This window comes from Aspergillus japonicus, assembly GCF_003184785.1.
Source record: "Aspergillus japonicus CBS 114.51 unplaced genomic scaffold BO86scaffold_8, whole genome shotgun sequence".
Lineage (NCBI taxonomy): Eukaryota > Fungi > Ascomycota > Eurotiomycetes > Eurotiales > Aspergillaceae > Aspergillus > Aspergillus japonicus.
In genome coordinates, this window is record NW_020291645.1 from 700,539 (window position 1) to 723,379 (window position 22,841).

A 22,841-nucleotide genomic window follows, 5' to 3' on the forward strand; every position below is an offset into this window, starting at 1 on the left:
GCGGCCCAGGGGTGCCGTCATACCGAGCAGTGATTTCTCAAGGACAGTTGGACAAGTCATCATCAGACAGCTTGGAGAGAAGGTGGTCGTAGTCGCCGTTGAGTACGCGGCTTTGACCATCAAGAACACCTCATAGACAGCACCTACGAAATGTAGGCGCTTTTCCACGATATCAGTGTCTTGTCAGTGCCTGATTCTTCTTTCGGATCAGCCTCGGGGCAATCTGTGGCTTCCGTTTCAACGGTTGTCTTGGTCTTCTGGTCTGTGTCATTCATATTGCCCATGTTTGCATGATGATAGCCCTGCTGAGAGGTGAGGGATTTGGAAACAGCGTTAGCAGGACGATCGCGTGCGAAGTAGGTTGGAAAAGGCCAAACAGATGATGATGACGATGATGAGAAAGTACGAGAAGGTAAAAGTAGAGCCAAGTTGTTCAAATGGTCCTCGAACATAGCTGTTCGATAACTATGTAAATAGATTCACGTGATAGTGATCGGGGTACTGTATGTACTGAGTACCAACCGCACTAAACCGTAAATGGACTGCATCAAGCAAACCCCGGCGGCGGGCCCGCCGGATTGGAGCGCATCCAAAACCACCACCTCCGACCCGACCGCCGTAGCCCGTAGTTCGTTCCCCGTCCGAGAAACAAAATCCTCCGTGCAAGTCAGGCCAACTTCCCTTACCCTCCCTCTCCCCCATCAATTGGTTCGAAACAGAACATCATGGCCTCCTCAATCCGACCCGCAAGCCGCCTTTTCACGCGTGCCTCGCGCGCCTCCCTGGTTTCGCTCGAGTCCCCGGCCTCTCGAACCCTTGCACGGACAGCCATGAACACCCAAACCGCCGTCCGCACCAGCATCAGTCACAATCAATTGAAGAATGGCACCACCCTCGCCCACCGTGCCTTCTCGACCTCGCGGGCCCACCTCAAGAAGTCCCCGACGATGGGCCAGCTGAAGGCGCGCAACTCGACGGGCCCGTTCTCGTGGAAGTCGGCGCTGCTGTTCGTGCTGACGGGCGGCGGCATGATCATCTACTTCCGGGTGGAGAAGGAGCGGCTGGAGCGCAAGCGCATCGCGGAGATGAGCAAGGGGGTGGGCAAGCCGCGGGTCGGGGGGCCGTTCACGCTGACGGATCTGGACGGGAAGGAGTTCACGGCCGAGGATCTGAAGGGGAAGTATAGTTTTGTGAGTTCTCCGGTCTCCCCCGTGTGCGGCCAACTGGAACAGACCACTGATGGTGGGTTTGTGGGGATGAACCGTTAGGTGTACTTCGGATTCACCCACTGCCCGGATATCTGCCCCGACGAGCTGGACAAGATGGCCGAGATCATCGACAAGGTCAACGAGGCCACCGGCGGCGAGAAGATCTTCCTCCCCGTGTTCATCACCTGCGACCCCGTCCGCGATACGCCCGAGGTGCTGCGCGAGTACCTGAAGGAGTTCCACCCGGGCATCATCGGGCTGACGGGCACGTACGACCAGGTGCGCAATGTGTGCAAGCAGTATCGCGTGTACTTCAGTACGCCGCGGGATATCAAGCCCGGGGAGGATTATTTGGTGGATCATAGTATCTACTTTTACCTGATGGGTGAGTTTTCTTTTCTTGGGGTGGAAGTGGTGCAGAGTCATGATATACAAGGGCCCGGCTGATATTTTCTCGTGCGTTCGCAGACCCCGACAACGACTTTGTGGAGTGTATCGGACGTCAGGACACGCCCGAGTCCGCCACGCGGACTATCATGGAGCACATTAACGATTGGAAGCGCGAGGGCAAGCCTTTGAGGAAGGATTAGATTCGTCGTTTTCTGGTCTGGTCTTGGGGGCCATGTGTGTACAATATAATACCCTACTCTGTAAAATCATGAAGACATTTGAATGTTTGTGTGAGCGGTCTCGCCCCTCAATCAACAGCCATGCCTATCTTATCTACATGAACATCCCATCCCGCCATCAGTTCCAATATACACCGCTCCAATGCCCTTCAACCCAAGTATGCAATCCCTTACCCCCCCCCCCCACAAACAACCGCAAGGAAAATCACCCCACCAACGCCCCCTCACGATCCCTCTCCCGATTCTCGCGCCACTCCCCGCCGCCATCGACAAACACCTCGCGCTTCCAGATCTCGGCCCGCGCCTTGCACCGCTCCAGCACCTCCTCGCCGGCCCGCCACGCCGCGCCGCGGTGGCCCGCGCTCACCGCGATGGCGATACTGCTCTCGCCGATGGGCACGTCGCCGAGCCGGTGCGCGATCGCCACGCCGAGCAGGCCGTGGGCGCGCACCGCGGCCTCCGCGATCTGGGCGAGCGTCTTCAGCGCCAGCGGCGGGTACGCCGTGTAGCTGAGCTGGGCGACCGCCCGGGCCCCGAAGGTGTCCCGCGTGGTGCCCAGGAAGAGCACGTTGGCCCCCGCTTGCGGCGAGGAGACCTGCGTCAGGGCTGCGGTCGCGTCTAGCGGGGCGTAGGTGAGCGTGATGTGTGTGTTCAGGGTTGGGTTCGTCGTGGTGCGGGGGTAGGTCGTTGGGTTTAGGTGCGGGGGGAGGGGGTCTTCTTGGTTTTGGGGGGGTTGGATTTGTTGTTTTTGTTGTTGTTGGGTTTGTGGTCCGGAGGGCGGGGGGGTTGGTGTGGTCATGGTGGGTTTGTGGTTTGTAGTTTGTGGTTTGTGGAGGGTTTGTGGTTGTGTATGGTTCGGCGGGGTTTGTGGGTGGTGGTGATGTTTCTGGGTGGTTGTTGCGGTGGTTCGGTTGGAGGTTCTGGGAGTGGAGTTTCGACAATGAGTTTGATGAGATAATGGTTGTAGAGGGAATGCTCGAGGAGCCCAAGGCCTCGTATACGTGATCCAGTCGAGATCAATGGCAGACAGACAAGAATAGAAAATAGATAAAGGCTGGCAAAGAGCCCACATGCGATGACTACATTCAGATAGCTTATCAATGATCATTCAGCGGGGAGCTGACCGAACAAGCAGGCGGTCGAGGCTGTAGTGACTTTACCTGATCAAGATTAGCGGGAAGTTGTCCCGAGTCTCCGGTGATGGATTGCTGTTGACATTTGAGTCAGCCTCTCTAGATTTCTGGAGCGAGCCCGACGGCGCATGGATCTGGACTTCGGATAAATCTCTTTCATTGTGTCTACTCAAGTGAATTTCAGGATTCCCATAATCCTTCTGGAGCGTGTCAGGGCTGTATGGCATTGGCTTTTACCACCTACGAATCTAGTCTCTCGTGCGCACTTCTGAAGCAACGTATTGCCCCCAACATTTCCTAGCCAGAACGTAAAGCGTGGAATTTGCGAGCCACCGCAGATCAATTCAGTACGCTGCTGCTGAAAGATGTGCAAATCATTCGATCTAACGCAAAGCCACAGCGGTAACCTGCTACTTGAGGAAGTAGTATCCGTGGTGTTCAGCCGTGTATACTTTATACTGTAGTCGCCACACAATTTACCAATCAACCAGCTAAGCCTGAGGGCAACAGAGGCATAATCTTACACAGAAAGGCATAAGTAAGCTAATCCCAATCCTCCGTGCTTGAACTTCGGGTGTATTTCTCCCAAAATCTGCAAAAGAAGAATACTCTAACCAAGTCCCCGAAAGCATTCGCCGAATGCGCGATTTTCGCGTGAATGGGAGGCAGAATCTTATCGCAATAAAGAACCTCCAACCCGGCCCTTTTGCATTTCTGTGCCTGGACCTGAAACCTCCTAGGAGCACTCTTCCCACCAATCGCAGGATAAAGATGTATCTTCACTGCAGAAGTGTCATCTCTCGACGGACAAGATCACCTCCGTCCTTATCCTCCCTCCTTGGCTCCCGAGTATACCACCAGCAATGCTCTCCACCCAAGGAAGGATCGAAACCATGCCACAACTCAACAGAACATAGCCCACAAACAACCTCCGCAAGCTCTGCGCCACAGCCCTCACCATCTTCCATCCTGAATCGCTCGTTCTGGACCTGCCGCTCCTCATGGAAGCGCGCCCGAATCAACACCCTCCGGTGCCTCATCGGCTGCACCATCGGTGACTTCTCCGCCCTGTGGATGCTGCAAAGCTTGGCCCCCGGTCTCGGGATGGGTACCATCATGGGACTATCCAGTATGTGCTGTCTTTGTATGCCGGGATTCCCCAACGACTGACCTCAGACACTCCGTAACCAGTGGCCTCCGGCATCACCACCTCCATCATTCTTGAAACGTATCTGCTCTGGCGGGGCGCAGACCAGCTTTCCCTGGCGATGGCCTGCCGGACGGCCATGGGGATGAGCATGGTCTCGATGCTGGCGATGGAGATTGCGGAGAATGCGGTGGACTATCATCTGACGGGGGGCGTGGTCGCTGTCGGGGATCCGCAATTCTGGTTGGCGGCGGGCGTGTCGGTGGGCGCGGGCTATCTGGCTCCGTTGCCGTACAACTATTGGCGGTTACGGAAGTACGGCAAGGCTTGTCATTGAACTTGCATCTTTTTTTTTTTTTTTTTTTTTTTTTTTTGGAGAAATTGAATAGTTACTGCGAAGCTGGTAATATCCCGGGATAAACCGGGATTGCAGTGTGAAATCCGGGAAAGTTGGAGCATGGCAGATGTTCAGATGCAGTGTAAGATAGTCGCGTGTATTCAAAATCTCAATGCCTGACAGTATGTACATCTTGTAGCTTGCTCCTAGCCCCCATCCTTCTCCTCCTGCCCAGGCAGAGCCCCTGTCTATTTACTTCCGCCTCAAAACTCCAAGTCGTAAGCCAACGCATCGTCGCACAGTTCCTCTCTCAACTTCTGCACCCTACATCATTCGATTAGTCTTTGAGCTTCTTCGATGACAGAGCGGATCCACCCACTCCAGATGCGCGGGATGCGCAGCATAAGTCTGTACATCATCTGGCTTCTCCAGGATAGCCACGATTCCCATATCGAAGCCCTTGGCTCTGGCGGCGGTGGCTGCGAGGGGGCCGCCGGCCTGGAGTTCCCGGAGACCTGGGGAGGGCTTAGTTTTTGTATGACAAACGGGTAGGAAGGGAGTCGCTCGAGCTTACCAGGGATCTGGCCGACCATGCCTTTGGCTAGGCTGGACCAATGGTCGACTCGGGCCTTGCTGACGCCGGGTTTGAGGCGGAAGAGGACTGGCCGGGGGTTTGTCAGTTACAGGAATAGGTACTTAGTGAGTGTGGTGGACTGGGATGTATGGAGAGATAGCGGAGTTGGGGTTGAGGTACCGATGTGGTAGATGGCCATATTGTAATCGATGGTTCTGGGGGCCCTGGACTTATGCGAATTCAACTTGGAAGATCAGATCAAAACCAGTCTTCGTGCTTATGCAGATGATGGCCTTGCCTTTATAGTCAATGGTAGTAAGCCGGGGACGGAGTTCAACCGATTGCCGGCGGGGAAATCCCGGTTTATAGTTGTGCCTGAATTATCTACAAGTCTAGAGTACGCTAAAGTTCAATCCGTGTCTATGATCCAGATTCAGCTCGAGATCGATTCCGCAACGCTGTTGATGCTATATCCATTGGGTAGGTTCCACTGGCTGTTGCAACCTTGTTTACTAGAAGCACAGCTCGTCGACTTATAGTTCACATGCCCGACATCATGGATACTCAAATCTGCACGCCATGGTTGATTCTCTTGGCCAGAAGTGCATAGTGGCGGTTGCCAGTTGGCCATTCCAGCATCTGTGCCCCTCCAAAACAACAGAGGATCACCTCATCCCCTCTCCACCCACTCATGTCCTTCAAAAGTGGGCGTAGCTTGCTCCTAGCCTCCTCCTCCGCCCGCCGTCATTGCACAGAGGAATATAGTATACAATATCAACCCCCCCCTGGCTCAACCTACCAGATACTGCAAACCGGAGGCGATTGTTGGGTGCCAGCTGTTACAAGGCACGGCCTCCGACCTGACAGCCCCCCCCCCCCTCCCCCCACAAAAACCCCTCAAGACTTCTTCATGTAGACAAGAAGATCATTCTCTGCCATGAATTTGGCCCAGGTTTGAAGCTCCAATCCGGGGATCTGTATGAGTTAGCGGGCTGACTTTTGTATCGGCTGCTGCGTTGTGGCCTCAGCGACCAGCTTGTGGCCCTCAAGACCAGCGCCGGAAGGGGTGGGGGGAGGGGCACGTACCTCTTTAGCCTGCACAAACGCCGGTGTGTCGTACACGTTGCCGAACTTCTCGAACATGAGCAGCTGCTCGGTGAAGTCCAGCGCAATCTCGGGAGACATGCCGTCCCGCGTCTCGAGGAGTCGCTGATAGTCATCCGGGTTCAAGGTGTGATACTTGGTTGGGAGGTTATACTCTGTGGTGAGGTGAGCCTTGTGATGGAAGGATTGGGGCGGGGGAGCTGTGTGTGTGTGTGTGTGTGTGTCACATACTTTGACCGATGGCAGCCAGCTTGTCGGCTTCCGCCAGAGCTTGCGCATAGAAGGCAATCGTCTTGGTGAAGTACGTGGAGCCAGACTCGAGGACCCGCTGCACCAGCTTCCCGGTATCCCGGATCGACACGTTCGGCATGACGGTGGACGGGCTATGCGGGAAGCTCATGTTATACACTCCGTGCGTATCCTGTGTCACCCGCCAACCAACTGTCAGGCAATGTTCCACCGGTAGGAGGGTACTCTACCCCTACCCTAGGGACTTGGGAGACTTGGGCCAACGTACAGGCTTGGACAGGTACCGGTCGGGGTGCGTCAGGCAATTCTCGAAGTAGTTGGGGAAGAGCACGGTGGTGGTCACGGCCCACAGGGCCGGATACTGCTGCTGGATATAGTCGGTGACCCGACTCTTGCCCTTCCAGTGGTGGATGTGCAGGAGTTCTCCGCCCGAGAGCTGCTCGGGGTCGGGCAGGGCGCTCCAGACGAAGTGGCCCAGGGTCGACGTGCGGGCCGCGGCGTCCACGATCGCCCGGCCTTGCGCAACCTCGGCCTCGGTGGACTGGGTTGCCCAGAAGTCCGTCAAGGCGAAGATCGCCTCGGCGCCGGCGAACACAGCGGCGAGCACCTCGGCCCCGTCGCTCAGATCGGCGGCTCGAATCTCTGCTCCCAGGGCGGCCAGCTCCCGAGCTGCGGGCTTGCTGGGGTCGCGTGTCACAGCCCGGACGCTGTAGCGTTCTGGGTGCTTGAGGAGTTCCCTGGCGACGGAACCGCCCTACCATTCCAGTCAGCAGTCAGTAGTCAGTCGGGTGGCTAAGTAGTGGGAGGCTGTGGTGTTGGCAGGTGTAGTACTATGCGTACTACTGATGCTAGGGCTGACTGTGATGGTAAGGAACGAACGAACCTGCGAGCCGGTGGCGCCAATAACAACAACAGTGCGGGGAGACATATTCAAACCACTGTCCGATGATGGATTATAAGGTGTACAAGGTGTAGAGGATGTAGAAGATGTGCCACTGTGTGAAGAGACAGAGAAAGGTTGTCTGAGAACGACACAGCTACTCGATCGTAGGTACGGTACAGGAGGTACTTTTATACTTCACCTACACCAACCAATGAACCTCTTGATCTCCGCTTACTCATCGGGAGCTGGAGAGACTGACTCCACTTCAGATAACTACCTCACTCCGTACAGTCCATCCATCGGCCTCGCTTTCGGATCGGATGCGGAGGGTTCTTCCCACAAGCCGTTTCTTGAGACCTCCATGCCGCTTAGTGATCGGAACTGGAGAGTTTTGTTGTCACTGATCCCTGATTCTGGGGTTGGGGATCATCATCCGACAAACCCGGGTCAAGCTGCCGCTCCACTTCCTGGTCCGGTGGAATCAAGGCCGGCCCCCTTCGGCCGTTCTTATTCTATATATACCTACCTGGTACCTACTTAGTCTTTACTGGACGAAGCACTACCCAGTATCCAGTACACATACCTCCCCTATAGCACTAACCCCCTAAAGAGAAGACTCTGAAGACACGGGAAAGTGGTTCCCACCTGTCATCATGGAGACTATAGTTCTGATCACCGGAGCTAATCGAGGTCAGTTCCTCCGTCCGTCCGTCCCTCCCAAGGATGGGAGATCCTGCTTGAGCCCCTCGGTACCTCTTGGGATCTAGTTAACTATCGACTGACTGACCGACTACGGAGCGGGGGTAGGGATTGGCCAGGGGCTGGTGGCTCGATACCTGCGCAACGACAACAACACGGTGGTCATCGCGGCGTGCCGGGATGCATCGCCAGAGCGCACCGAGCATCTGCGTGCGTTGCCCCGCGGGCCCAACTGCCGGCTCATCGTGCTACCTCTGCGGCTGGACCAGCCGGACAGCCTCGGCCACGCGTGCCGGCTGTTGCAGCGGCAGCACCAGATCTGGCGGATCGACGTCGTCGTGGCGAACGCGGGGATCTGCGACCACTACGGCCCGCTGGCCGCGATGACGGACGCGGACCTGCAGGCGCACCTGGACGTCAACACCGTGGGCCCGCTGCGGTTGTTCCGCGCGATGCGCCCCTTCTTGCTGCCGCCGGCAACCGATCGGCGGCCCCTCCACCACCCGCCCCGGTTCGTCTACGTGTCGACGGAGCTGGCCAGTCTGGCCGGCCTGGAGCAGCACCGCGCGTCCCTGACGACTGCCTACGGGATGTCGAAAGCGGCGGGGAACTACCTGGTCCGCCGGGTGCATTTGGAACACGAGGATCTGATCTGTTTCTCCGTGGATCCCGGGTGAGTTGCGATTTGGAAAGTTAGCTGCGGTTTCTTGCGCGAGCAGAGGCCCTCTGGGTCGACTTGGGCAGTCAGTCACTGACGTTTTGTGCAAGGTTGGTTCAGACGGACATGGGCAACCGCGGGGCCCACGCCAAAGGGCTTGAAATGGCCCCCTTGACCGTGGACCAGAGCGTGGACGGTATCGTGCAACAGGTCAGTGGGACTAGCGAACTTCTTCCTCCTCGCAAAAGGGAGCCCCGATGGGTGATGACAGTGGCTGAAGGCTGACCCTTTCCAGATCGATCGGGCCACACGGCTGACAACATCCGGGCGTTTCTTGAGGCATAACGGCGAACAGCTGCCGTGGTGAACGGGGTGGGTGCATGGGACGGGAAAGTTGACTGGATGGGATTGTTGTACTGTACTGGACCCGTTCAGAATCCCCCATGCAAGCATGTTTCAAGGGTTTCGGCTCTAACCTAAGGCTGGACGGCAAACCCCCGTATAGATAACACCTGAACGTAGTTGGGGGGGGGCGGGGGGGGACGGTCTCGACCCGTTCGGTTCGGAGTCGGATTGAAGAACGTCTCGGCTGCTACTAGCCAACAATCACTTCCCTATCGCCCTCACTCTCTTCAGTGGTAGATAGACAAAAGGCGTTGTTCAATTGCGGATCGTTCATTCCTCTCGGGAGCGGTACAGTATAGTACCGTGCAGTGCAGATGTGTACATCCAAGACAATACAAAGCTGTCTGTCTTGCTAAGCAACGACCACATCGAAAAAAGAAAACGACCGCGAGCCGGCCCACCCGTCAACGAATCCACACGTCCGCCTCCAGCTCAACCCGATGCTCCGGGAACGGCAGGCTCTCGACGCCGACCATGGTGAAGAGTGGCGGATGATGCGGGCAGGCCTGCTGGATGTGCCGCACCATGAGCGCCCGCGCGTCGTCCCGCACCGCCGACAGGCCGACAAAGTAGGCGTGCAGCTTGACCACGTACTCCCAGCCCGACTTGCCCGCCTGATGGGCGGGATGCTCGGCCTGCCGCAAGGTTCGCTCGATCAGCGACCCGATATTCGCAAAGGCCTGAGCCACCTGGGCCGCCAGATCCGGCGCCGTCTGGCAGGTCGTGGGGTTCATGCCGGCTGCAATATCGAGATGGTCAGCGGCCGGCGCTTCTTGGCAGCTGTCCTGCAGCTGTGAAAGAACGTTCGGGACTCACTCTGGCCGGTGACGATCATGCGATCCCCGATAATGCAGGCGTCACTGAAGCCGTATTGCTGGCGACATTGCTCGCCAAAGCCAGGGCCCGAGTAGTAGGTGAAGGAGGACATTTCCAGCGTCTAGTTATTTATACAGTGAGAGAGAGAATCAGGTATGGGTGAGCGTGAGCGTGAGCGTGGGCGTGAGCTTGAGCTTGAGGAGAGGTCCTTTGCACCATTGCCATGTCAGTCGGTCCTCGACGCTGGTCTTTATAAATCTCTTATTTTACACGCTGTAATTCTCCAGCAACCACTCCTTGAGAGAGAGACGCGAGTCTTCCGAGGTAGAGGGAGGAGGAGGTAGGGCTCCCGCGGACTGCGCCCTCCGCTTTGTCAGCGGAGGACTTGCAGCTGGACTATCGATCACCGGCGAAAAGTCTGGCGATCAGTGCTACATCTCGGCAAATATGGGAGTTGCAGTGGCAGGAAAGAGTTGCTAATGAGTCATGGGCCATGGGCCATGGCAAACCGATCTTGGGAAGATACCGCCAGTTATTTAGAACACACACGGCGCTTTGGAGGACCGGTTCTTTCACGACACCCAGCCCACGAATAACCTCACTTGGCGGAAACATCAGCCCCCCTCCAGCGATTCCCGACGACGATGGAGAGCATTCGACAGGCCTTTGCTCGAGCGGCAGCCGACCAGCGCCCGGCGCTGGTGGCCTATACCACGGCCGGTTACCCTACCCTGGACGGGACAGTCGACATCCTCCTTGGCCTTGAGAGCGGAGGCGCTGGTATGGAGAACCGCACTTTCTTTCTCATTTCCCGTCCTTTCAATCATCCGCCCTTCCTTTCCTTCTTGTCCATTCATGCCATCCTCACTACCGTTATGATCCCGAATTTATACTAACAGGCATCGTGGCGGCCTCCCGATGGAAACAGATATCATTGAGCTCGGCGTGCCGTTCACGGACCCCATCGCCGATGGGCCCGTCATCCAGGCAGCCAACGTCCAAGCCCTGGAGAATCGGACCACGGTCCCGGAAGTGCTGCACATGGTGCGGGTGGCGAGGCAAAGGGGCATGCAGGCTCCCCTCCTGTTAATGGGATACTACAACCCCGTTCTACAGTACGGCGAGGAACGCATGGTTCGTGACTGCAAGGACTCGGGTGTCGATGGATTTGTTATGACGGATTTGCCCCTCGAGGAAGCAGGCCGGCTCCGCGGGCTGTGCGCTGAGTCTGAGTTAGTTTTCTTTTTCTTTCTTTTCTTTCTTTCTTTTCTTTTTTCTTTTTCTCCCCAGAAAAGCTTCGGACGGGGGGTTAGCAGAATATATGTGACTGGGAAGAAGGGGCAGCGTGCTAACTGGACCGGGGATGGATCATAGGCTTTCGTTCATCCAACTCATCTCCCCTGCTACGCCGGATGCACGCGTCAAGACGCTGTGTGAGATGGCGGACTCCTTCATCTATGTCGTCTCGCGGATGGGCGTGACCGGAGCGACGGGGCAACTCGACGGGAACCTGGCGAAGCTGACGAGTCGGGTCCGCACCTGGGCTGGAGAGACTCCCATCGTGGTGGGCTTTGGCCTCAGCACACGGGAGCACTACCTGGCAGTGCAGAGACTCGCGCAGGGCTGCGTGATTGGGAGCCAGATTGTCAAGGTCATCGGCGAGGCGGACGCGGGCCAGGCTGCGATGCGGGCCGAGGAATATCTGGCCGGAATCACGGGGCGGCGGCCTCGAGAGAGGATCACGGACCTGCGCCGAGGATTTGAGCACCAGCACCGCGCCAGCAGCGAAGCATCCGCCCGCAATCCGCTTTCCTCCTCCTCCTCCTCCTCCTCCTCCTCCCCCCCCTCCAACCGGCGGTTCGGGGAGTATGGGGGCCAGTACGTGCCCGAGGCCCTCATCCATTGCCTGGGGGAACTGGAGCGCGCCTTCGAGGCCGCACGCGGGGATCCCACCTTCTGGGACGAATACCGCGCCCACCACGAATACCTCGGGCGGCCCAGCAGCCTCCACCGGGCGGCGCGGCTGACGGAGCACGTCGGCGGGGCGACCATCTGGCTCAAGCGCGAGGACCTGAACCACACGGGCAGCCACAAGGTGAACAACGCGCTGGGGCAGATCCTGCTGGCGCGGCGGCTGGGCAAGAGCCGGGTGATCGCCGAGACGGGCGCCGGGCAGCACGGGGTGGCCACGGCCACGCTCTGCGCGCAGTTCGGGCTGTCGTGTGTGATCTACATGGGCGAGGAGGATGTCCGCCGGCAGGCGCTGAACGTGTTCCGGATGAAGCTGCTGGGCGCCGAGGTGGTGTCCGTGACCACGGGCGGGCGGACGCTGCGCGACGCCGTCAGCGAGGCCCTCCGGGCGTGGGTGGCCCGCGTCGACACCACCCACTACGTGCTGGGCTCCGTGTCCGGCCCCCACCCGTTCCCGACCATTGTGCGCACCTTCCAGTCTGTCATCGGCACCGAGACCAAGAGCCAGATGCGCGCCGCCACTGGTCGCCTCCCGGACGCCGTGGTGGCCTGCGTCGGCGGCGGCAGCAATGCCTCCGGCATGTTCTACCCGTTCCGGGACCACGCGGACGTCCAGCTCGTGGGCGTCGAGGCCGGCGGCGATGGGCTGGACACCGGCCGCCATTCCGCGACGCTGACCTCCGGCACCCGCGGCGTCCTCCACGGCGTGTATACCTATCTGCTGCAGGACCCCCACGGGCAGGTCTCGTCCACCCACTCGATCTCCGCCGGCATGGACTACCCCGGCGTTGGGCCGGAGCTGAGCGCCTGGAAGGATAGCGGGCGCGCTCGATTCCTGGCCGCCACCGATGCGCAGGCCTTGCGCGGCTTCCGGGCCCTGGCGGAGTTGGAAGGGATCCTGCCCGCCCTGGAGTCGTCGCACGCCGTCTGGGGAGCCATGGAGCTAGCTCGCACCATGGACAAAGGGCAGAATATCGTCGTCTGCCTGAGCGGAAGAGGCGACAAGGATGTCCAGAGCGTGGCCGACCATCTGCCTCGCTTAGGCCCGCAGATTGGATGGGACTTGAGATTCTAGTGTCGTGTAGTGCAGGGATAGGGATCAGTGATCTGTAGCTGTAGGTAGCATCTGGAGCCCCCGGCCGGAGGAGGGAAGTCCCCATAGCCAGAAAGATGTCATTGGTCAAGGCAATTATACTTATACTTGCGCGAAGATCCGCCTTAGTACAGCTTTTGGGGGAAAGGTTTTGACGGAATAATGAATTGCTCTTCTAACCCCGTGCTCAGCTTGCCCCTGCCTTGCCTTGCAATTCCTTTCCTTCAACCGACCACGATCGGTGCTACCAACCAGAACCATGGATTCCCCTCCCCTCAGGTCAAGAAATCGGGGCTTCGGGGGAACTGGTCGAAGTAGCTCTTCTCATGGCCGAGGCAGACCTTGGCGTTGGTGCGGTGCACCAATCTCCGCGCATAGTCTCTGCTCCGGTGCCAGATGTTGTAATCCCGCATCAGGAATCCCTGGGGCCGGCCCTCCTCATAGTTCTCCTTGACGTGGAAGAGATCGCCGGTCAGCACCACGGTGCCCGCCACCGGCAGCGTCAACTCCGCCAGCAGCAGCCCTTCCGTGTGGCCCGGGCAGCGATGCAGGACCACGCCAGCCCAGGGCTCCACCACCTCCTCGGCCACGGTCTTCCAATTCAGGAGGTCGGCCCGCAGGTACTCCGGCCGGAAGAGCCCGCTGTCGAGGCCGGTCGCCGCGGCCCAGAAGGCGTTCTTCAGCTCGGTTTCATGGCACCAAATCTCAACATCTGCCCCGCGCATTGTGATCAGTTCGGACCGCACCCTTATCAAACGCGGGATTGCAAAGAACGGACCTGTTCCCAAGAAATGTTCCAGCCCTCCCGCATGGTCCAGGTGCAGGTGACTCAGGACGACGGCTTGGACATCGGTGATCTCGCCGGCTCCCGTGGCTCGGATCGCGGCTGGCAGCGAGTGGGTTCCCTGCACCCAGACGCGCGGGGCGCACTCCAGGAACTCCCGATCCCAGGACTTGATGATGTCCTCGCACGCGCCGGTGTCGAACAGCAGGAGGCCCGCGGTTGGGTGGTAGAGGAGCGCGGCGATCATCAGGCAGGGTCGGCTCTCATGAACGACCGCCGCCGCACCGCGTCGGGCGTTCGCTCCGGACAGGACGTACGAGGCGTCGATGTCGAGGCTGCCGAGGTCGAGTAGCTTTTGTTGGGGATTGTGACGCAGTCAGTTTGCGGATGAGCCGGTGAATTCTCCACACTAACCGGGTACGATGGCGTGCCAGTTCAGATACATACCCAGAGTTTGGAGCCCGCAGGCAGCGGGGATTGAGACGGCATGGATTCCTCGTTGGGGGGATGAGTTTCAGCGGTGGGACTAGATGGGGGCAGGCAGGGCGATCGGTTTTGAGGGCTCTTCAGGTGGACTGGAGAAGATGGGCTGTAGAGAGAGATAGAGAGAGAGAGAGAGAGAGTATCGATCTCCATTTATACCTCAACAGGACGGACTGGCCCGAAAGCAATGCGCAAAGACCGGCAGGTGCAGAGTTGCAAGCCGGCTGGGCCAGTTTAGCTTCGGCATTATGGAACGCAACACCAGGGCCAACGAGGGTGGAGTTACTCTCCGGCATCCACATCTGCTGGAGTCTCCGGTGGTAAACTGCAGTGGGAACTGACATGATGCAAAGGGGATCAATCCATAGACTGCGGGTGAGAAAGGGGAACGGTCATGTGACTCAAGAAGACCTTTCCTCTTTCTCCTTGAATGATACCTGAATGATACCTACCACTGGAAATAGGAGAGATAGTAGATAACTAACTCACTTAGTAGTTACTTATCAGTTGATCAATGCCCAGAGCATGGATTATGATGAATACACTGTATGTACTGTACATGTACTCCGTAACTCCGTGCAGCACCAAAAGTTGGTGGTTGAAGCACCGCTTACTACGCGGAGGGATGCTAGGGTTTCGACAAGCCATGCCAGAGCCATGCATCAGGCATTTTCATTCATTGTCTGGACAAGCTCTCGGTCGAATGTAAAGATTGATGGTTTATCTTGGATAATCTTCCCCCCCTTGCTCCCCTTTTCCTTTCCTTTCCTTCTCTTTTTTTGTATGTGTGTGTTCCTTGAGTCAAGATCGTGTTTCGTTCGGCCTGCCCACCTCCATCTTTCGTCATGCAGTCATATCGCCAATACCGTGCCCTGGAGAGTGCGGTCCGTGAACAGCTCGAGGCCTGCCCAGATTGGAAGCAAAGAGTTTCGGAAGCAGAACCAGAACCCAACGGTGACAGCCATCGGCAGGGCGTGCCTCGTGGCCCGTTCCCGATCCCCGGGGTTCAGATCCTGGATCATCCCCCCAGCCATGGGAGCACGCAGGCCCTCTTTCTGGTGGGCTGGACCAGTGAGGACGATCCGCTCAATCCGCGGAACTTCCGCGTCCGGACGCGAGTCCTGACCACACTGTATGTGTCGGCGCTGGCGTTTGCGGTGAGCGCGTCGTCGTCGATCGAGTCGGCCGTGCTGGCGCAGAGCAGCGCCGCGTACCGGGTCAGCGAGGTGGTGGCCTCGCTGTTCACCGCGGTCTTCCTCCTCGGCTTCGCGGCGGGCTCGCTGGTCTCGGGGCCTCTGTCGGAGATCCTGGGCCGCAACGCGGTCTACACGGGGTTCACCTCCCTGTTCATGTTGTTCATCATGGGCTCAGGCTTGTCCCACACCATCGGCGCCAAGCTGGCATGCCGGTTTCTGGCCGGCGTGTGTGGCTGTCCGCCGCTGACGTGCGCCGGGGGCACCGTCGCCGACATCTGGAGCCCGCGCGAGAAGACGCTGAGTTTCCCGGGGTACGCCATCCTCTCCTTCGGCGGGGCAATTCTGAGCCCCGTGATCGCCTCGTACATGGGCCAAGGGACCCTGTCGTGGCGGTGGGTGAACTGGATCGTCCTGATCATGGGGGGCCTGGTTCTCGCGCTCATCGTCCTGCTGCAGCCGGAGACCTTCGCACCGCTGCTGCTGCGCTGGAAGGCCCGCCACTTCCGTCGCCTCACTGGCGACGCCCGGTTTCAGTCCCGGATGGACCTGGACCTGGGACAGACCTCGATCCTCTCCCGGATTACGTCGGCCTGTGCGCGGCAATTCACCTTGGCGGTCCGCGAGCCGATCATCCTGCTCCTCGCGCTGTATATGACAATTCTCTACATCGTGCTCTTTACCTTCTTCGACGGCTATCCATACATTTTCACGGACGTCCATCATCTGTCGCAGGGGCTGACAAACATTGTCTGGGTCGCCATGTACGTGGGCATCATTCTCGCCGGGCTCTTGGTGCCGCTGATGTACCAGCAACATCACCGGGGCCGACGCCTCAAGAAGCAGCAGCAGCAGCAGCAGCAGGAGGAGGATCGTCCAGCCGATGGAGCCAGAGAGCGATGCGCGCACACTTCCGACGCGGAGTCTGAATCCTCTCTCTTCATCCAGCCTGAAGATCGGCTCTGGTACGCTATGGTTGGTGCTCCTGCCATCCCAATCAGTCTATTCTGGATGGGATGGACTGACTACGTGAGTTTGGGACCCCCTGGATTTCCTCCCTTTCCTCCCCCCTCCCGCGGAACATGGCTAACAACGAGTCCTGTCGGGGTTGTGGTTTTTTGGTGTCTGTAGAGCTCCATCTCGGTCTGGTCCCCAATTCTTGGCTCCTCGCTCTTCGGCTTCGGCAGTATCTGCCTATTCATCTCCTGCTATATGTACGTGATTGATGCGTACGAGGCCTATGCCGCCTCCGCTCTAGGCTTTATGACTATCACGCGCTACTGTGCGGCCGGGGGCATGACTGTGGTCGGGGTCCCGTTCTACCAGAACATGGGGGTGCACTGGACCTTGACGATCTTGGGGATCATCAGTGCCCTTATGGTCCCGGTACCGTATACCTTCTGGAAGTATGGGCCCGTCATTCGCGGCTGGAGCCGCTTTGCAGTGTAGCTCGGTCGGTTCAGCCTTATGTCGGTGCTTAAGGTGGGGGTGTGGGTGGGTGGCGGAGTGTGCGCTCACGACTCTGGTTAGTGGATTGATAGTCCGCCAAGGCATTCAATTATACACTGCGATGGTGGAGGGATTTGTTTCATACATGGTTCTTTCCCGTCTCTTCTTTTCTTTCTTTTGGATTCTTTTCTTGTCGTGAGTCCATTTCATCATACCAGATAAAGGGGATTATCGTACCGTTAGACTGATTTGAATAGATGCCTGGTGTCTAGTCACTGGGCGAAAGCCAACCCCTGCACGTATACTTTTGAAAGATGACTTGGGTGGGCTTTGCTGCGGTATAGGGCCAACCCCGTTGAAAGTCCAGTTATTTTAGGACCGGCCAATGATGCATTGAAAAGGCACCAGGTGGGAACGAAGTTTGTCGGTCCTTCGTCCACCCGTACCCTTTCTCTTTTCTTTTCCTGACACGCGCGGCTGCACAAAGAGGCACGGGTCGCACTCACGGTCCAGGAAGTTCGTGGCTTGCGACCGACGATGTGGCAACCTCACGCTCAGCTTTGGCTATAGCGCATGTAGCGAGCCTCGCAAGCTCAGTCGCGAAATTGTTGAGGAACCTGAGATGAATCATCGGGCCCACAGTAAGCGTCCGGATGGGAATCTCGCGGATCAGATGCGGAACACCCTGCAGCACAGCCACAAGATCCGCCATGTCCGGATCCAGTGGGTTCTTGAGGATGTTGCGAAAGAGTGTCAGGATGGAAGTGATCGCGTAAAATATGATCACCCTGTCGAGATGTATGCGCAGCGTCAGTCTACGCCTGCCCCCGAGAATCATAAATCTGAATCATGACAGGGAGACGTACCAGAAGCATTCGCCTTTGACCACGGGCAGTGCGGTCTGGAGGAAGGCCAGACTGGACCGGCTGGCCCGAATGGCGAGACTCAAACTCGAGCATATCCCGGGCTCATCATGATGCCGCTCGGTGGCTTGATGGATGATCGTGACGCAGTGGTAATATGCCAGTCGCAGCATCACTGCCTGGGTATTCAGCTTACCGTCGACGGACATCCCGACGGAGAAATGCAGCGTCGGCCGGATTTCCCGAGCTAGGCTTATGCGCCAGTGTTCCAAGGCCTGGTCCAGGCTACGGATTCGGGCGACGAGCTCCGAGTTGGATCGCTGGCACGCGGTCGTCGAATAGAGCGCCTCGTAGATCTCGGCTTTGAGCCGAGAGAGACGAAGGTCCCAGGGATAGAGAGGGAGCGTGGCATCCGTGACCGTCAAAGTCTGCTCGGGGTGCTGCAGGTTGGTGTCCTGGAGCTGGGCGTAGTTCGTCGGAAGGTCCAGGGAGCAAAACACCCCGGCTGTCGACGGTGGCTGTCCAGTTCGGAGGCAAATATCCTGATCGAAAGAGTAGCACAGCCAGAAAAGATCGCGCAAGTGGCATTCTGGTAGGCTCCTGTCGTAGACTGTGGGGCCCGCTCCCTCATGCGCCCCAAGCTTGAAGACTAGGCGGCTGGCCATCGACACGGAGACTGCCGCCCTTTGCAAATCCCCCAGGAAGTAATGGTGCTGCGTCTGTTCATGGCATTAGCCCTCTCGGGTTCTCCGAATCAGGCACACCCGTCCTCGGCCAGCTTTCAGTCAGAATTGACTTACAAGCATTACAAGCGCTCGAAGGCCGTCTACAGTCATTTCGTTGATGATCTGTACGGTGAAGCTCTGGGACGCCAAGGCATACGTTTCACAATCCAGCGCATCGCCCAGGTCCTTCTCCAGGCCAAATATCGCCACCACCGACAGGAATGCATAGACGCAGGCCTTGGCACTGTCTACGCCAGGGCCGTGGCTTCCGTACGCGAGATCCAGCGTTTCGGTGAAGAGTGATTGACTGATCACCGGGAACACGAGGCTCTGATATGATGAACAGTATGCAGCAATATTGCGTTCCACAATAGGGCGAGCGGGGAGCTTAGGGACGGCTAAGAAGTCCCTGACGGACTCAACTCGGGTCCACGGAAGCTTCATGGTGATCAATCGATCCATGTTCACGATTTCCCCGGTGCGAGATTCAATCCACGCCCGGCCCTCGTCGGCGGTATCTCGCTTCCCGTTGAGATATATCAGCCCCAGATTGACCATTGAGACCTCTGACGGGTGGGACATTTTAGACAGTGGTTACAGGACAGGATATCACGCAGGAAGCACGTCTCACATACTCGTAGAAGAGGAGGAGGAGGAGGAGGAGGAATGTGGCTGAATGGCGGGCGGCTCATCCCACCAGCGCCTGACGGCCATTTGGTCCCGGGCCTTTCTGCACGTTGAGACCGTAGATCAGAATTGAGATTCAGGGCGGCTGCTGTTCGGTTCATACCTTTTCTTGGAGCTCCGGATCAGGCGATTGAATGTACATGCAATATTACGGTGCAAACAATAGTTACATTGGTGGCTGTCAGCCTCACATTTGATCTTGGTCGCACGGTCAGTCGCGAGGATGCGAGGGTCGGCAGGAGTGGTGGAGAGGAGGGCTGACCTTTTTTTTGTAGCATGAATCGCAGGCAATGACCCGATCAGCTGCATTAGATCGAGATCGGGCTGCTGGTGGACTTTCGGATGCCGAAGCGGCTAGTAGAGAAGAGTGTTCAGCCATAGCGTTGGAGCAGATAGCAGGAGAAAAAGCATTCGCAGGTCTCTCTGTAACCTCGTGAAGTACAGTACACTGGATAACTACAGTAAGTTACTAAGTCCACTGTAGACGTTCGTTTCCCGCAAATGACGGAATGGCCGGTGCCAGTCTTATGTAAGCCAAAGCCTTTTTTTTTTTCTTTTTTTTCTTTTTTTTATTTTTTCTCAGGATAAGTGGATGAGCTGCATAGTGGCGGTAAGAGGTTGCCAGTTGGCCATCCCGGGTCGCATCTACGGTGCCCCTCCAAAACAACACGGGATTATCACAATGATCTCATTCATGTCCGTAAAAGGTGGGTGGAATTACACACCAGATGTCCATTAGAGACTGGAAGAGTGTGGACAATTGATCCACCCAAGCCTGAAGCATGAGTGGCATACCACCCCGGAGAAGTGGACAACCAAACCCACCGAGAATTTCTCCGCATGCGAGACACCCGAGTTGATCTTCGATGGAGCAAGCACACCTGCAGCACAGAAGCACTGCCCCTCATTGCCAGCGACACAAACAAATAAGAAGGATGATCGACCCCTCCTTTTTCAATCACCCTCAATTCTCACGGTCATCCATCCCTTACTACCCCCCATAATTCACAATAAGCCCGTGATGCCCAAACCCTCCTCCCAGATTCACCGCGCCTGGTGGAAGGAGAGCTCCGTCTATCAGATCTGGCCCGCCTCTTACAAAGACAGCAACGATGACGGCATCGGCGACATCCCCGGCATCGTCTCGAAGCTGGACTACATCAAGGACCTGGGCGTCGATATCGTCTGGCTCTGCCCCTCGTACAAGTCGCCCCAGGTCGACATGGGGTACGATATTTCCGACTACTACAGCATCGCCGACGAGTACGGCACGGTCGCGGACGTCGAGAACCTGATCCAGGGCTGCCACGCGCGGGGCATGAAGCTGCTCATGGATCTCGTGGTGAACCATACCAGCGACCAGCACGAGTGGTTCAAGCAGTCGCGCAGTTCCAAGGACAACGAGTACCGGAACTGGTACGTTTGGAAGCCGGCGCGGTACGACGAGCAGGGCAACCGCCAACCGCCCAACAATTGGGTTTCGCACTTCCAAGGTAACGTTTCGGCTCTACATTTGACAACACAGGGATACGAGGCTAATACTTCCACCACCACCCCTGCAGGAAGCGCCTGGCAGTGGGACGAGCACACCCAGGAATACTACCTCCACCTGTACGCGACCGAGCAGCCGGATCTCAACTGGGAGCACCCGCCCGTGCGCCAGGCGGTGCACGAGATTGTGCGCTTCTGGCTGGACAAGGGCGCCGACGGGTTCCGCATGGACGTCATCAACTTCATCAGCAAGGACCAGCGATTTCCCGACGCGCCGGTCCAGGATCCGCGGACGCCCTGGCAGTGGGGCGACAAGTACTACGCCAACGGCCCGCGACTGCACGAGTACCTGCAGGGCATCGGCCAGATCCTGAAAGAATATGACGCCTTCAGCGTGGGCGAGATGCCCTTCGTCCGCGACACCAACGAGGTCCTCCGCGCCGTGCGCTACGACCGCAACGAGATCAACATGATCTTCAACTTCGAGCACGTCGACATCGACCACGGCCCGTACGGCGACAAGTTCCAGCCCGGCAGCTGGAAGCTTACCGATCTCAAGAGCTTTTTTGAGACGTGGCAGAAGTTCATGTACGAGAATGACGGCTGGAATGCCCTGTACTGGGAGAACCATGATCAGCCGCGCTCGATTGACCGGTACACGAGCGCGAAGGAGGAGTACCGCGCCGAGGCGGGAAAGATGCTGGCGACGATCCTGGCGCTGCAGTCTGGCACGCCGTTTGTGTACCAGGGCCAGGAGCTGGGGATGAGGAATGTGCCCGTGGAGTGGGATATCAGCGAGTATAAGGACATTGACTGTCTCAATCACTGGCATAGGTGAGTTTGTTCGTCCCGCAAGAGAAATAAAAGCTGTGGTAGTAGAGACTAACTTGGACTCGAACTACAGACTCCTCAAACAGAAGCCCGATGACATCGAAGCGCAGAAGATCGCCCGCCAGGAATACCAGAAGAAGTCCCGCGACAACGGCCGCACCCCGGTGCAATGGTCCGCGGGCCCGAACGGCGGCTTCACCGGCCCCCACGTCAAGCCCTGGATGTCGGTCAATCCCGACTCCGAGCGCGTCAACGCCGAGGCGCAGGTCAAGGACCCGCAGTCGACGTACCACTACTGGTCCTCCGTGCTGGGGCTGCGGAAGAAGTTCCTCGATATCTTTGTCTACGGGGACTACACGCTGGTCGATCGGGAGAGCCAGGAGGTCTTCGCGTACACCCGGCAGTACGAGGACCAGAAGGCGCTGGTGCTGGCCAACTGGACCGACCAGACGCTGGAGTGGGATCCGGTCGCCAGTGGGGTGGAGGCCGTGAAGGGGGTGGTCCTGAACACATACGAGAGCGCCGAATCGGCTGGGGGGAGGTTCCAGAGTGGTGGGAAATGGTCGCTCCGTCCGTATGAGGCGGTGGTTGTGCTGGTGCCGGCGTGAAATGATCTGATGACGTGCTGAAAATGATTTGAATGAATTAGCAAGACTTTTAATAAGATGTGCCTTCACTTTTGAGGGGGTCTTGGGCATGCATCTAGATCCTGGGGATTGCGTATCAGATATGGTTCCATTGGGATACCTCCCCTGACCTGGGTAGGGGTGGGGAGAAAGATGCAATGATATACTAGAAAGGATGCAAATGCTGTTCTAATCACATAGCAAGGCCGGCGAACTGTGAAGTTGATACTCAGTCCGGTCCCAAGTCTAACAACCTTATGCTCCCAACCAAAAATATCAGAGCAAATACATTCACAATGTCCACCGTGGCCGGGAGAATTGGCACAGACAACATCTGCAAAATAAGATAAAACAACAACGACAACCCGCTCTCCAGCAATACCTCATCTCAACACTCTTCTCCTCAACTACCATCGATCCCCTCCACCACAATTCCTCTGTCTTATGAATCTACAACCCACAACTCCTCCCCCTCCCCCCAGAAATGAGAACATCCATCACCCACACAACTCCTCACCTGAACCTCCCACCCTCAGCTCTCCAACCCCTACGAGCAAAAGCCTCCAACCCATACAAGCAACCTTGAACACCACAACCACCTCCACCTCCCAGCCCAACACCCAAAACACCCGACCCAGCCAGATAGCATGCCCAGAACATCAACCTGCCCACTCCCCAGTCAAGAATTGTCTACCTGGCCTTCTCATCCCGGTACCTCACCCCTCCCCTCCTCACCCACTATTTTCTTCTGTCAGAACGGAAACTAACCATGAGAATATAGTATGGGGACCAGACCCGCCCAC

General features: G+C 57.6%; 12 protein-coding genes across 12 annotated transcripts; 6 read left to right on the forward strand and 6 right to left on the reverse strand.

Moving 5' to 3' along the window:
• The first annotated feature begins 624 nt into the window (after positions 1–624).
• BO86DRAFT_386858 (SCO family protein) lies at positions 625–1,870 on the forward strand. Its single transcript, XM_025671440.1, has 3 exons — positions 625–1,190; positions 1,269–1,593; positions 1,677–1,870. The coding sequence occupies exons 1-3, from the start codon at positions 726–728 to the stop codon at positions 1,796–1,798; spliced, it is 912 nt and encodes a 303-aa protein (XP_025530672.1). The 5' UTR covers positions 625–725; the 3' UTR covers positions 1,799–1,870.
• Positions 1,871–2,072: 202 nt separating this feature from the next.
• Positions 2,073–2,459, reverse strand: BO86DRAFT_276471 (molybdopterin synthase catalytic subunit; the record flags this gene model as incomplete). The annotated part of the gene is made up of 1 exon (XM_025667272.1): positions 2,073–2,459. A coding segment is annotated over one exon (387 nt), but the record flags the coding sequence as incomplete, so codon positions are not given.
• A 1,282-nt stretch (positions 2,460–3,741) lies between these two features.
• BO86DRAFT_306031 (DUF4396 domain-containing protein) lies at positions 3,742–4,454 on the forward strand (the record flags this gene model as incomplete). Its single annotated transcript, XM_025667677.1, has 2 exons — positions 3,742–4,099; positions 4,162–4,454. 2 exons carry the CDS (start codon positions 3,742–3,744, stop codon positions 4,452–4,454), a joined length of 651 nt encoding a protein of 216 aa, XP_025530674.1.
• BO86DRAFT_230809 (uncharacterized protein) lies at positions 4,429–5,321 on the reverse strand. The gene is made up of 4 exons (XM_025667005.1): positions 5,209–5,321; positions 5,029–5,115; positions 4,834–4,969; positions 4,429–4,778 (listed from the first exon to the last, which is right to left on the reverse strand). The coding sequence occupies exons 1-4, from the start codon at positions 5,225–5,227 to the stop codon at positions 4,718–4,720; spliced, it is 303 nt and encodes a 100-aa protein (XP_025530675.1). The 5' UTR covers positions 5,228–5,321; the 3' UTR covers positions 4,429–4,717.
• A 594-nt stretch (positions 5,322–5,915) lies between these two features.
• On the reverse strand, positions 5,916–7,309 carry BO86DRAFT_333054 (NmrA/HSCARG family protein; the record flags this gene model as incomplete). Its single annotated transcript, XM_025668801.1, has 5 exons — positions 5,916–6,003; positions 6,115–6,287; positions 6,364–6,553; positions 6,650–7,135; positions 7,265–7,309. 5 exons carry the CDS (start codon positions 7,307–7,309, stop codon positions 5,926–5,928), a joined length of 972 nt encoding a protein of 323 aa, XP_025530676.1. The 3' UTR covers positions 5,916–5,925.
• Positions 7,310–7,530: 221 nt separating this feature from the next.
• On the forward strand, positions 7,531–9,122 carry BO86DRAFT_230846 (SDR family oxidoreductase). Its single transcript, XM_025667006.1, has 4 exons — positions 7,531–7,954; positions 8,063–8,636; positions 8,732–8,831; positions 8,917–9,122. The coding sequence occupies exons 1-4, from the start codon at positions 7,918–7,920 to the stop codon at positions 8,986–8,988; spliced, it is 783 nt and encodes a 260-aa protein (XP_025530677.1). The 5' UTR covers positions 7,531–7,917; the 3' UTR covers positions 8,989–9,122.
• A 308-nt stretch (positions 9,123–9,430) lies between these two features.
• On the reverse strand, positions 9,431–10,302 carry BO86DRAFT_441745 (uncharacterized protein; the record flags this gene model as incomplete). Its single annotated transcript, XM_025676278.1, has 2 exons — positions 9,843–10,302; positions 9,431–9,765 (listed from the first exon to the last, which is right to left on the reverse strand). Exons 1-2 carry the CDS (start codon positions 9,952–9,954, stop codon positions 9,431–9,433), a joined length of 447 nt encoding a protein of 148 aa, XP_025530678.1. The 5' UTR covers positions 9,955–10,302.
• Positions 10,303–10,368: 66 nt separating this feature from the next.
• On the forward strand, positions 10,369–13,102 carry BO86DRAFT_441755 (tryptophan synthase). The gene is made up of 2 exons (XM_025676279.1): positions 10,369–11,074; positions 11,217–13,102. Exons 1-2 carry the CDS (start codon positions 10,761–10,763, stop codon positions 12,886–12,888), a joined length of 1,986 nt encoding a protein of 661 aa, XP_025530679.1. The 5' UTR covers positions 10,369–10,760; the 3' UTR covers positions 12,889–13,102.
• Positions 13,103–13,181: 79 nt separating this feature from the next.
• Positions 13,182–14,179, reverse strand: BO86DRAFT_416780 (Metallo-hydrolase/oxidoreductase; the record flags this gene model as incomplete). Its single annotated transcript, XM_025674994.1, has 3 exons — positions 13,182–13,618; positions 13,685–14,042; positions 14,138–14,179. The coding sequence occupies 3 exons, from the start codon at positions 14,177–14,179 to the stop codon at positions 13,182–13,184; spliced, it is 837 nt and encodes a 278-aa protein (XP_025530680.1).
• Positions 14,180–14,698: 519 nt separating this feature from the next.
• BO86DRAFT_441757 (synaptic vesicle transporter) lies at positions 14,699–17,118 on the forward strand (the record flags this gene model as incomplete). The annotated part of the gene is made up of 3 exons (XM_025676280.1): positions 14,699–14,719; positions 15,145–16,395; positions 16,498–17,118. 3 exons carry the CDS (start codon positions 14,699–14,701, stop codon positions 16,813–16,815), a joined length of 1,590 nt encoding a protein of 529 aa, XP_025530681.1. The 3' UTR covers positions 16,816–17,118.
• A 199-nt stretch (positions 17,119–17,317) lies between these two features.
• Positions 17,318–18,961, reverse strand: BO86DRAFT_306209 (fungal specific transcription factor domain-containing protein; the record flags this gene model as incomplete). Its single annotated transcript, XM_025667683.1, has 3 exons — positions 17,318–17,603; positions 17,682–18,397; positions 18,479–18,961. 3 exons carry the CDS (start codon positions 18,959–18,961, stop codon positions 17,318–17,320), a joined length of 1,485 nt encoding a protein of 494 aa, XP_025530682.1.
• A 739-nt stretch (positions 18,962–19,700) lies between these two features.
• Positions 19,701–22,306, forward strand: BO86DRAFT_386865 (glycoside hydrolase family 13 protein). Its single transcript, XM_025671441.1, has 3 exons — positions 19,701–20,583; positions 20,653–21,415; positions 21,486–22,306. Exons 1-3 carry the CDS (start codon positions 20,112–20,114, stop codon positions 22,018–22,020), a joined length of 1,770 nt encoding a protein of 589 aa, XP_025530683.1. The 5' UTR covers positions 19,701–20,111; the 3' UTR covers positions 22,021–22,306.
• The last annotated feature ends 535 nt before the right edge of the window (positions 22,307–22,841 follow it).

Coding starts and splice junctions, on each gene's coding strand:
- BO86DRAFT_386858 (XM_025671440.1), top strand. CDS start 726: ATGGCCTCCTCAATCCGACCCGCAAGCCGCCTTTTCACGCGTGCCTCG. Junction 1,191..1,268: donor TGAAGGGGAAGTATAGTTTT/GTGAGTTCTCCG, acceptor ATGAACCGTTAG/GTGTACTTCGGATTCACCCA. Junction 1,594..1,676: donor TATCTACTTTTACCTGATGG/GTGAGTTTTCTT, acceptor GTGCGTTCGCAG/ACCCCGACAACGACTTTGTG.
- BO86DRAFT_230809 (XM_025667005.1), bottom strand. Junction 4,970..5,028: donor CATGGTCGGCCAGATCCCTG/GTAAGCTCGAGC, acceptor AGCCCTCCCCAG/GTCTCCGGGAACTCCAGGCC. Junction 4,779..4,833: donor GCGCATCCCGCGCATCTGGA/GTGGGTGGATCC, acceptor CGAATGATGTAG/GGTGCAGAAGTTGAGAGAGG.
- BO86DRAFT_230846 (XM_025667006.1), top strand. CDS start 7,918: ATGGAGACTATAGTTCTGATCACCGGAGCTAATCGAG. Junction 7,955..8,062: donor GATCACCGGAGCTAATCGAG/GTCAGTTCCTCC, acceptor CCGACTACGGAG/CGGGGGTAGGGATTGGCCAG. Junction 8,637..8,731: donor TGTTTCTCCGTGGATCCCGG/GTGAGTTGCGAT, acceptor GTTTTGTGCAAG/GTTGGTTCAGACGGACATGG.
- BO86DRAFT_441755 (XM_025676279.1), top strand. CDS start 10,761: ATGGAAACAGATATCATTGAGCTCGGCGTGCCGTTCACGGACCCCATC. Junction 11,075..11,216: donor GGGCTGTGCGCTGAGTCTGA/GTTAGTTTTCTT, acceptor GATGGATCATAG/GCTTTCGTTCATCCAACTCA.
- BO86DRAFT_386865 (XM_025671441.1), top strand. CDS start 20,112: ATGCCCAAACCCTCCTCCCAGATTCACCGCGCCTGGTGGAAGGAGAGC. Junction 20,584..20,652: donor TTGGGTTTCGCACTTCCAAG/GTAACGTTTCGG, acceptor CCACCCCTGCAG/GAAGCGCCTGGCAGTGGGAC. Junction 21,416..21,485: donor TGTCTCAATCACTGGCATAG/GTGAGTTTGTTC, acceptor CTCGAACTACAG/ACTCCTCAAACAGAAGCCCG.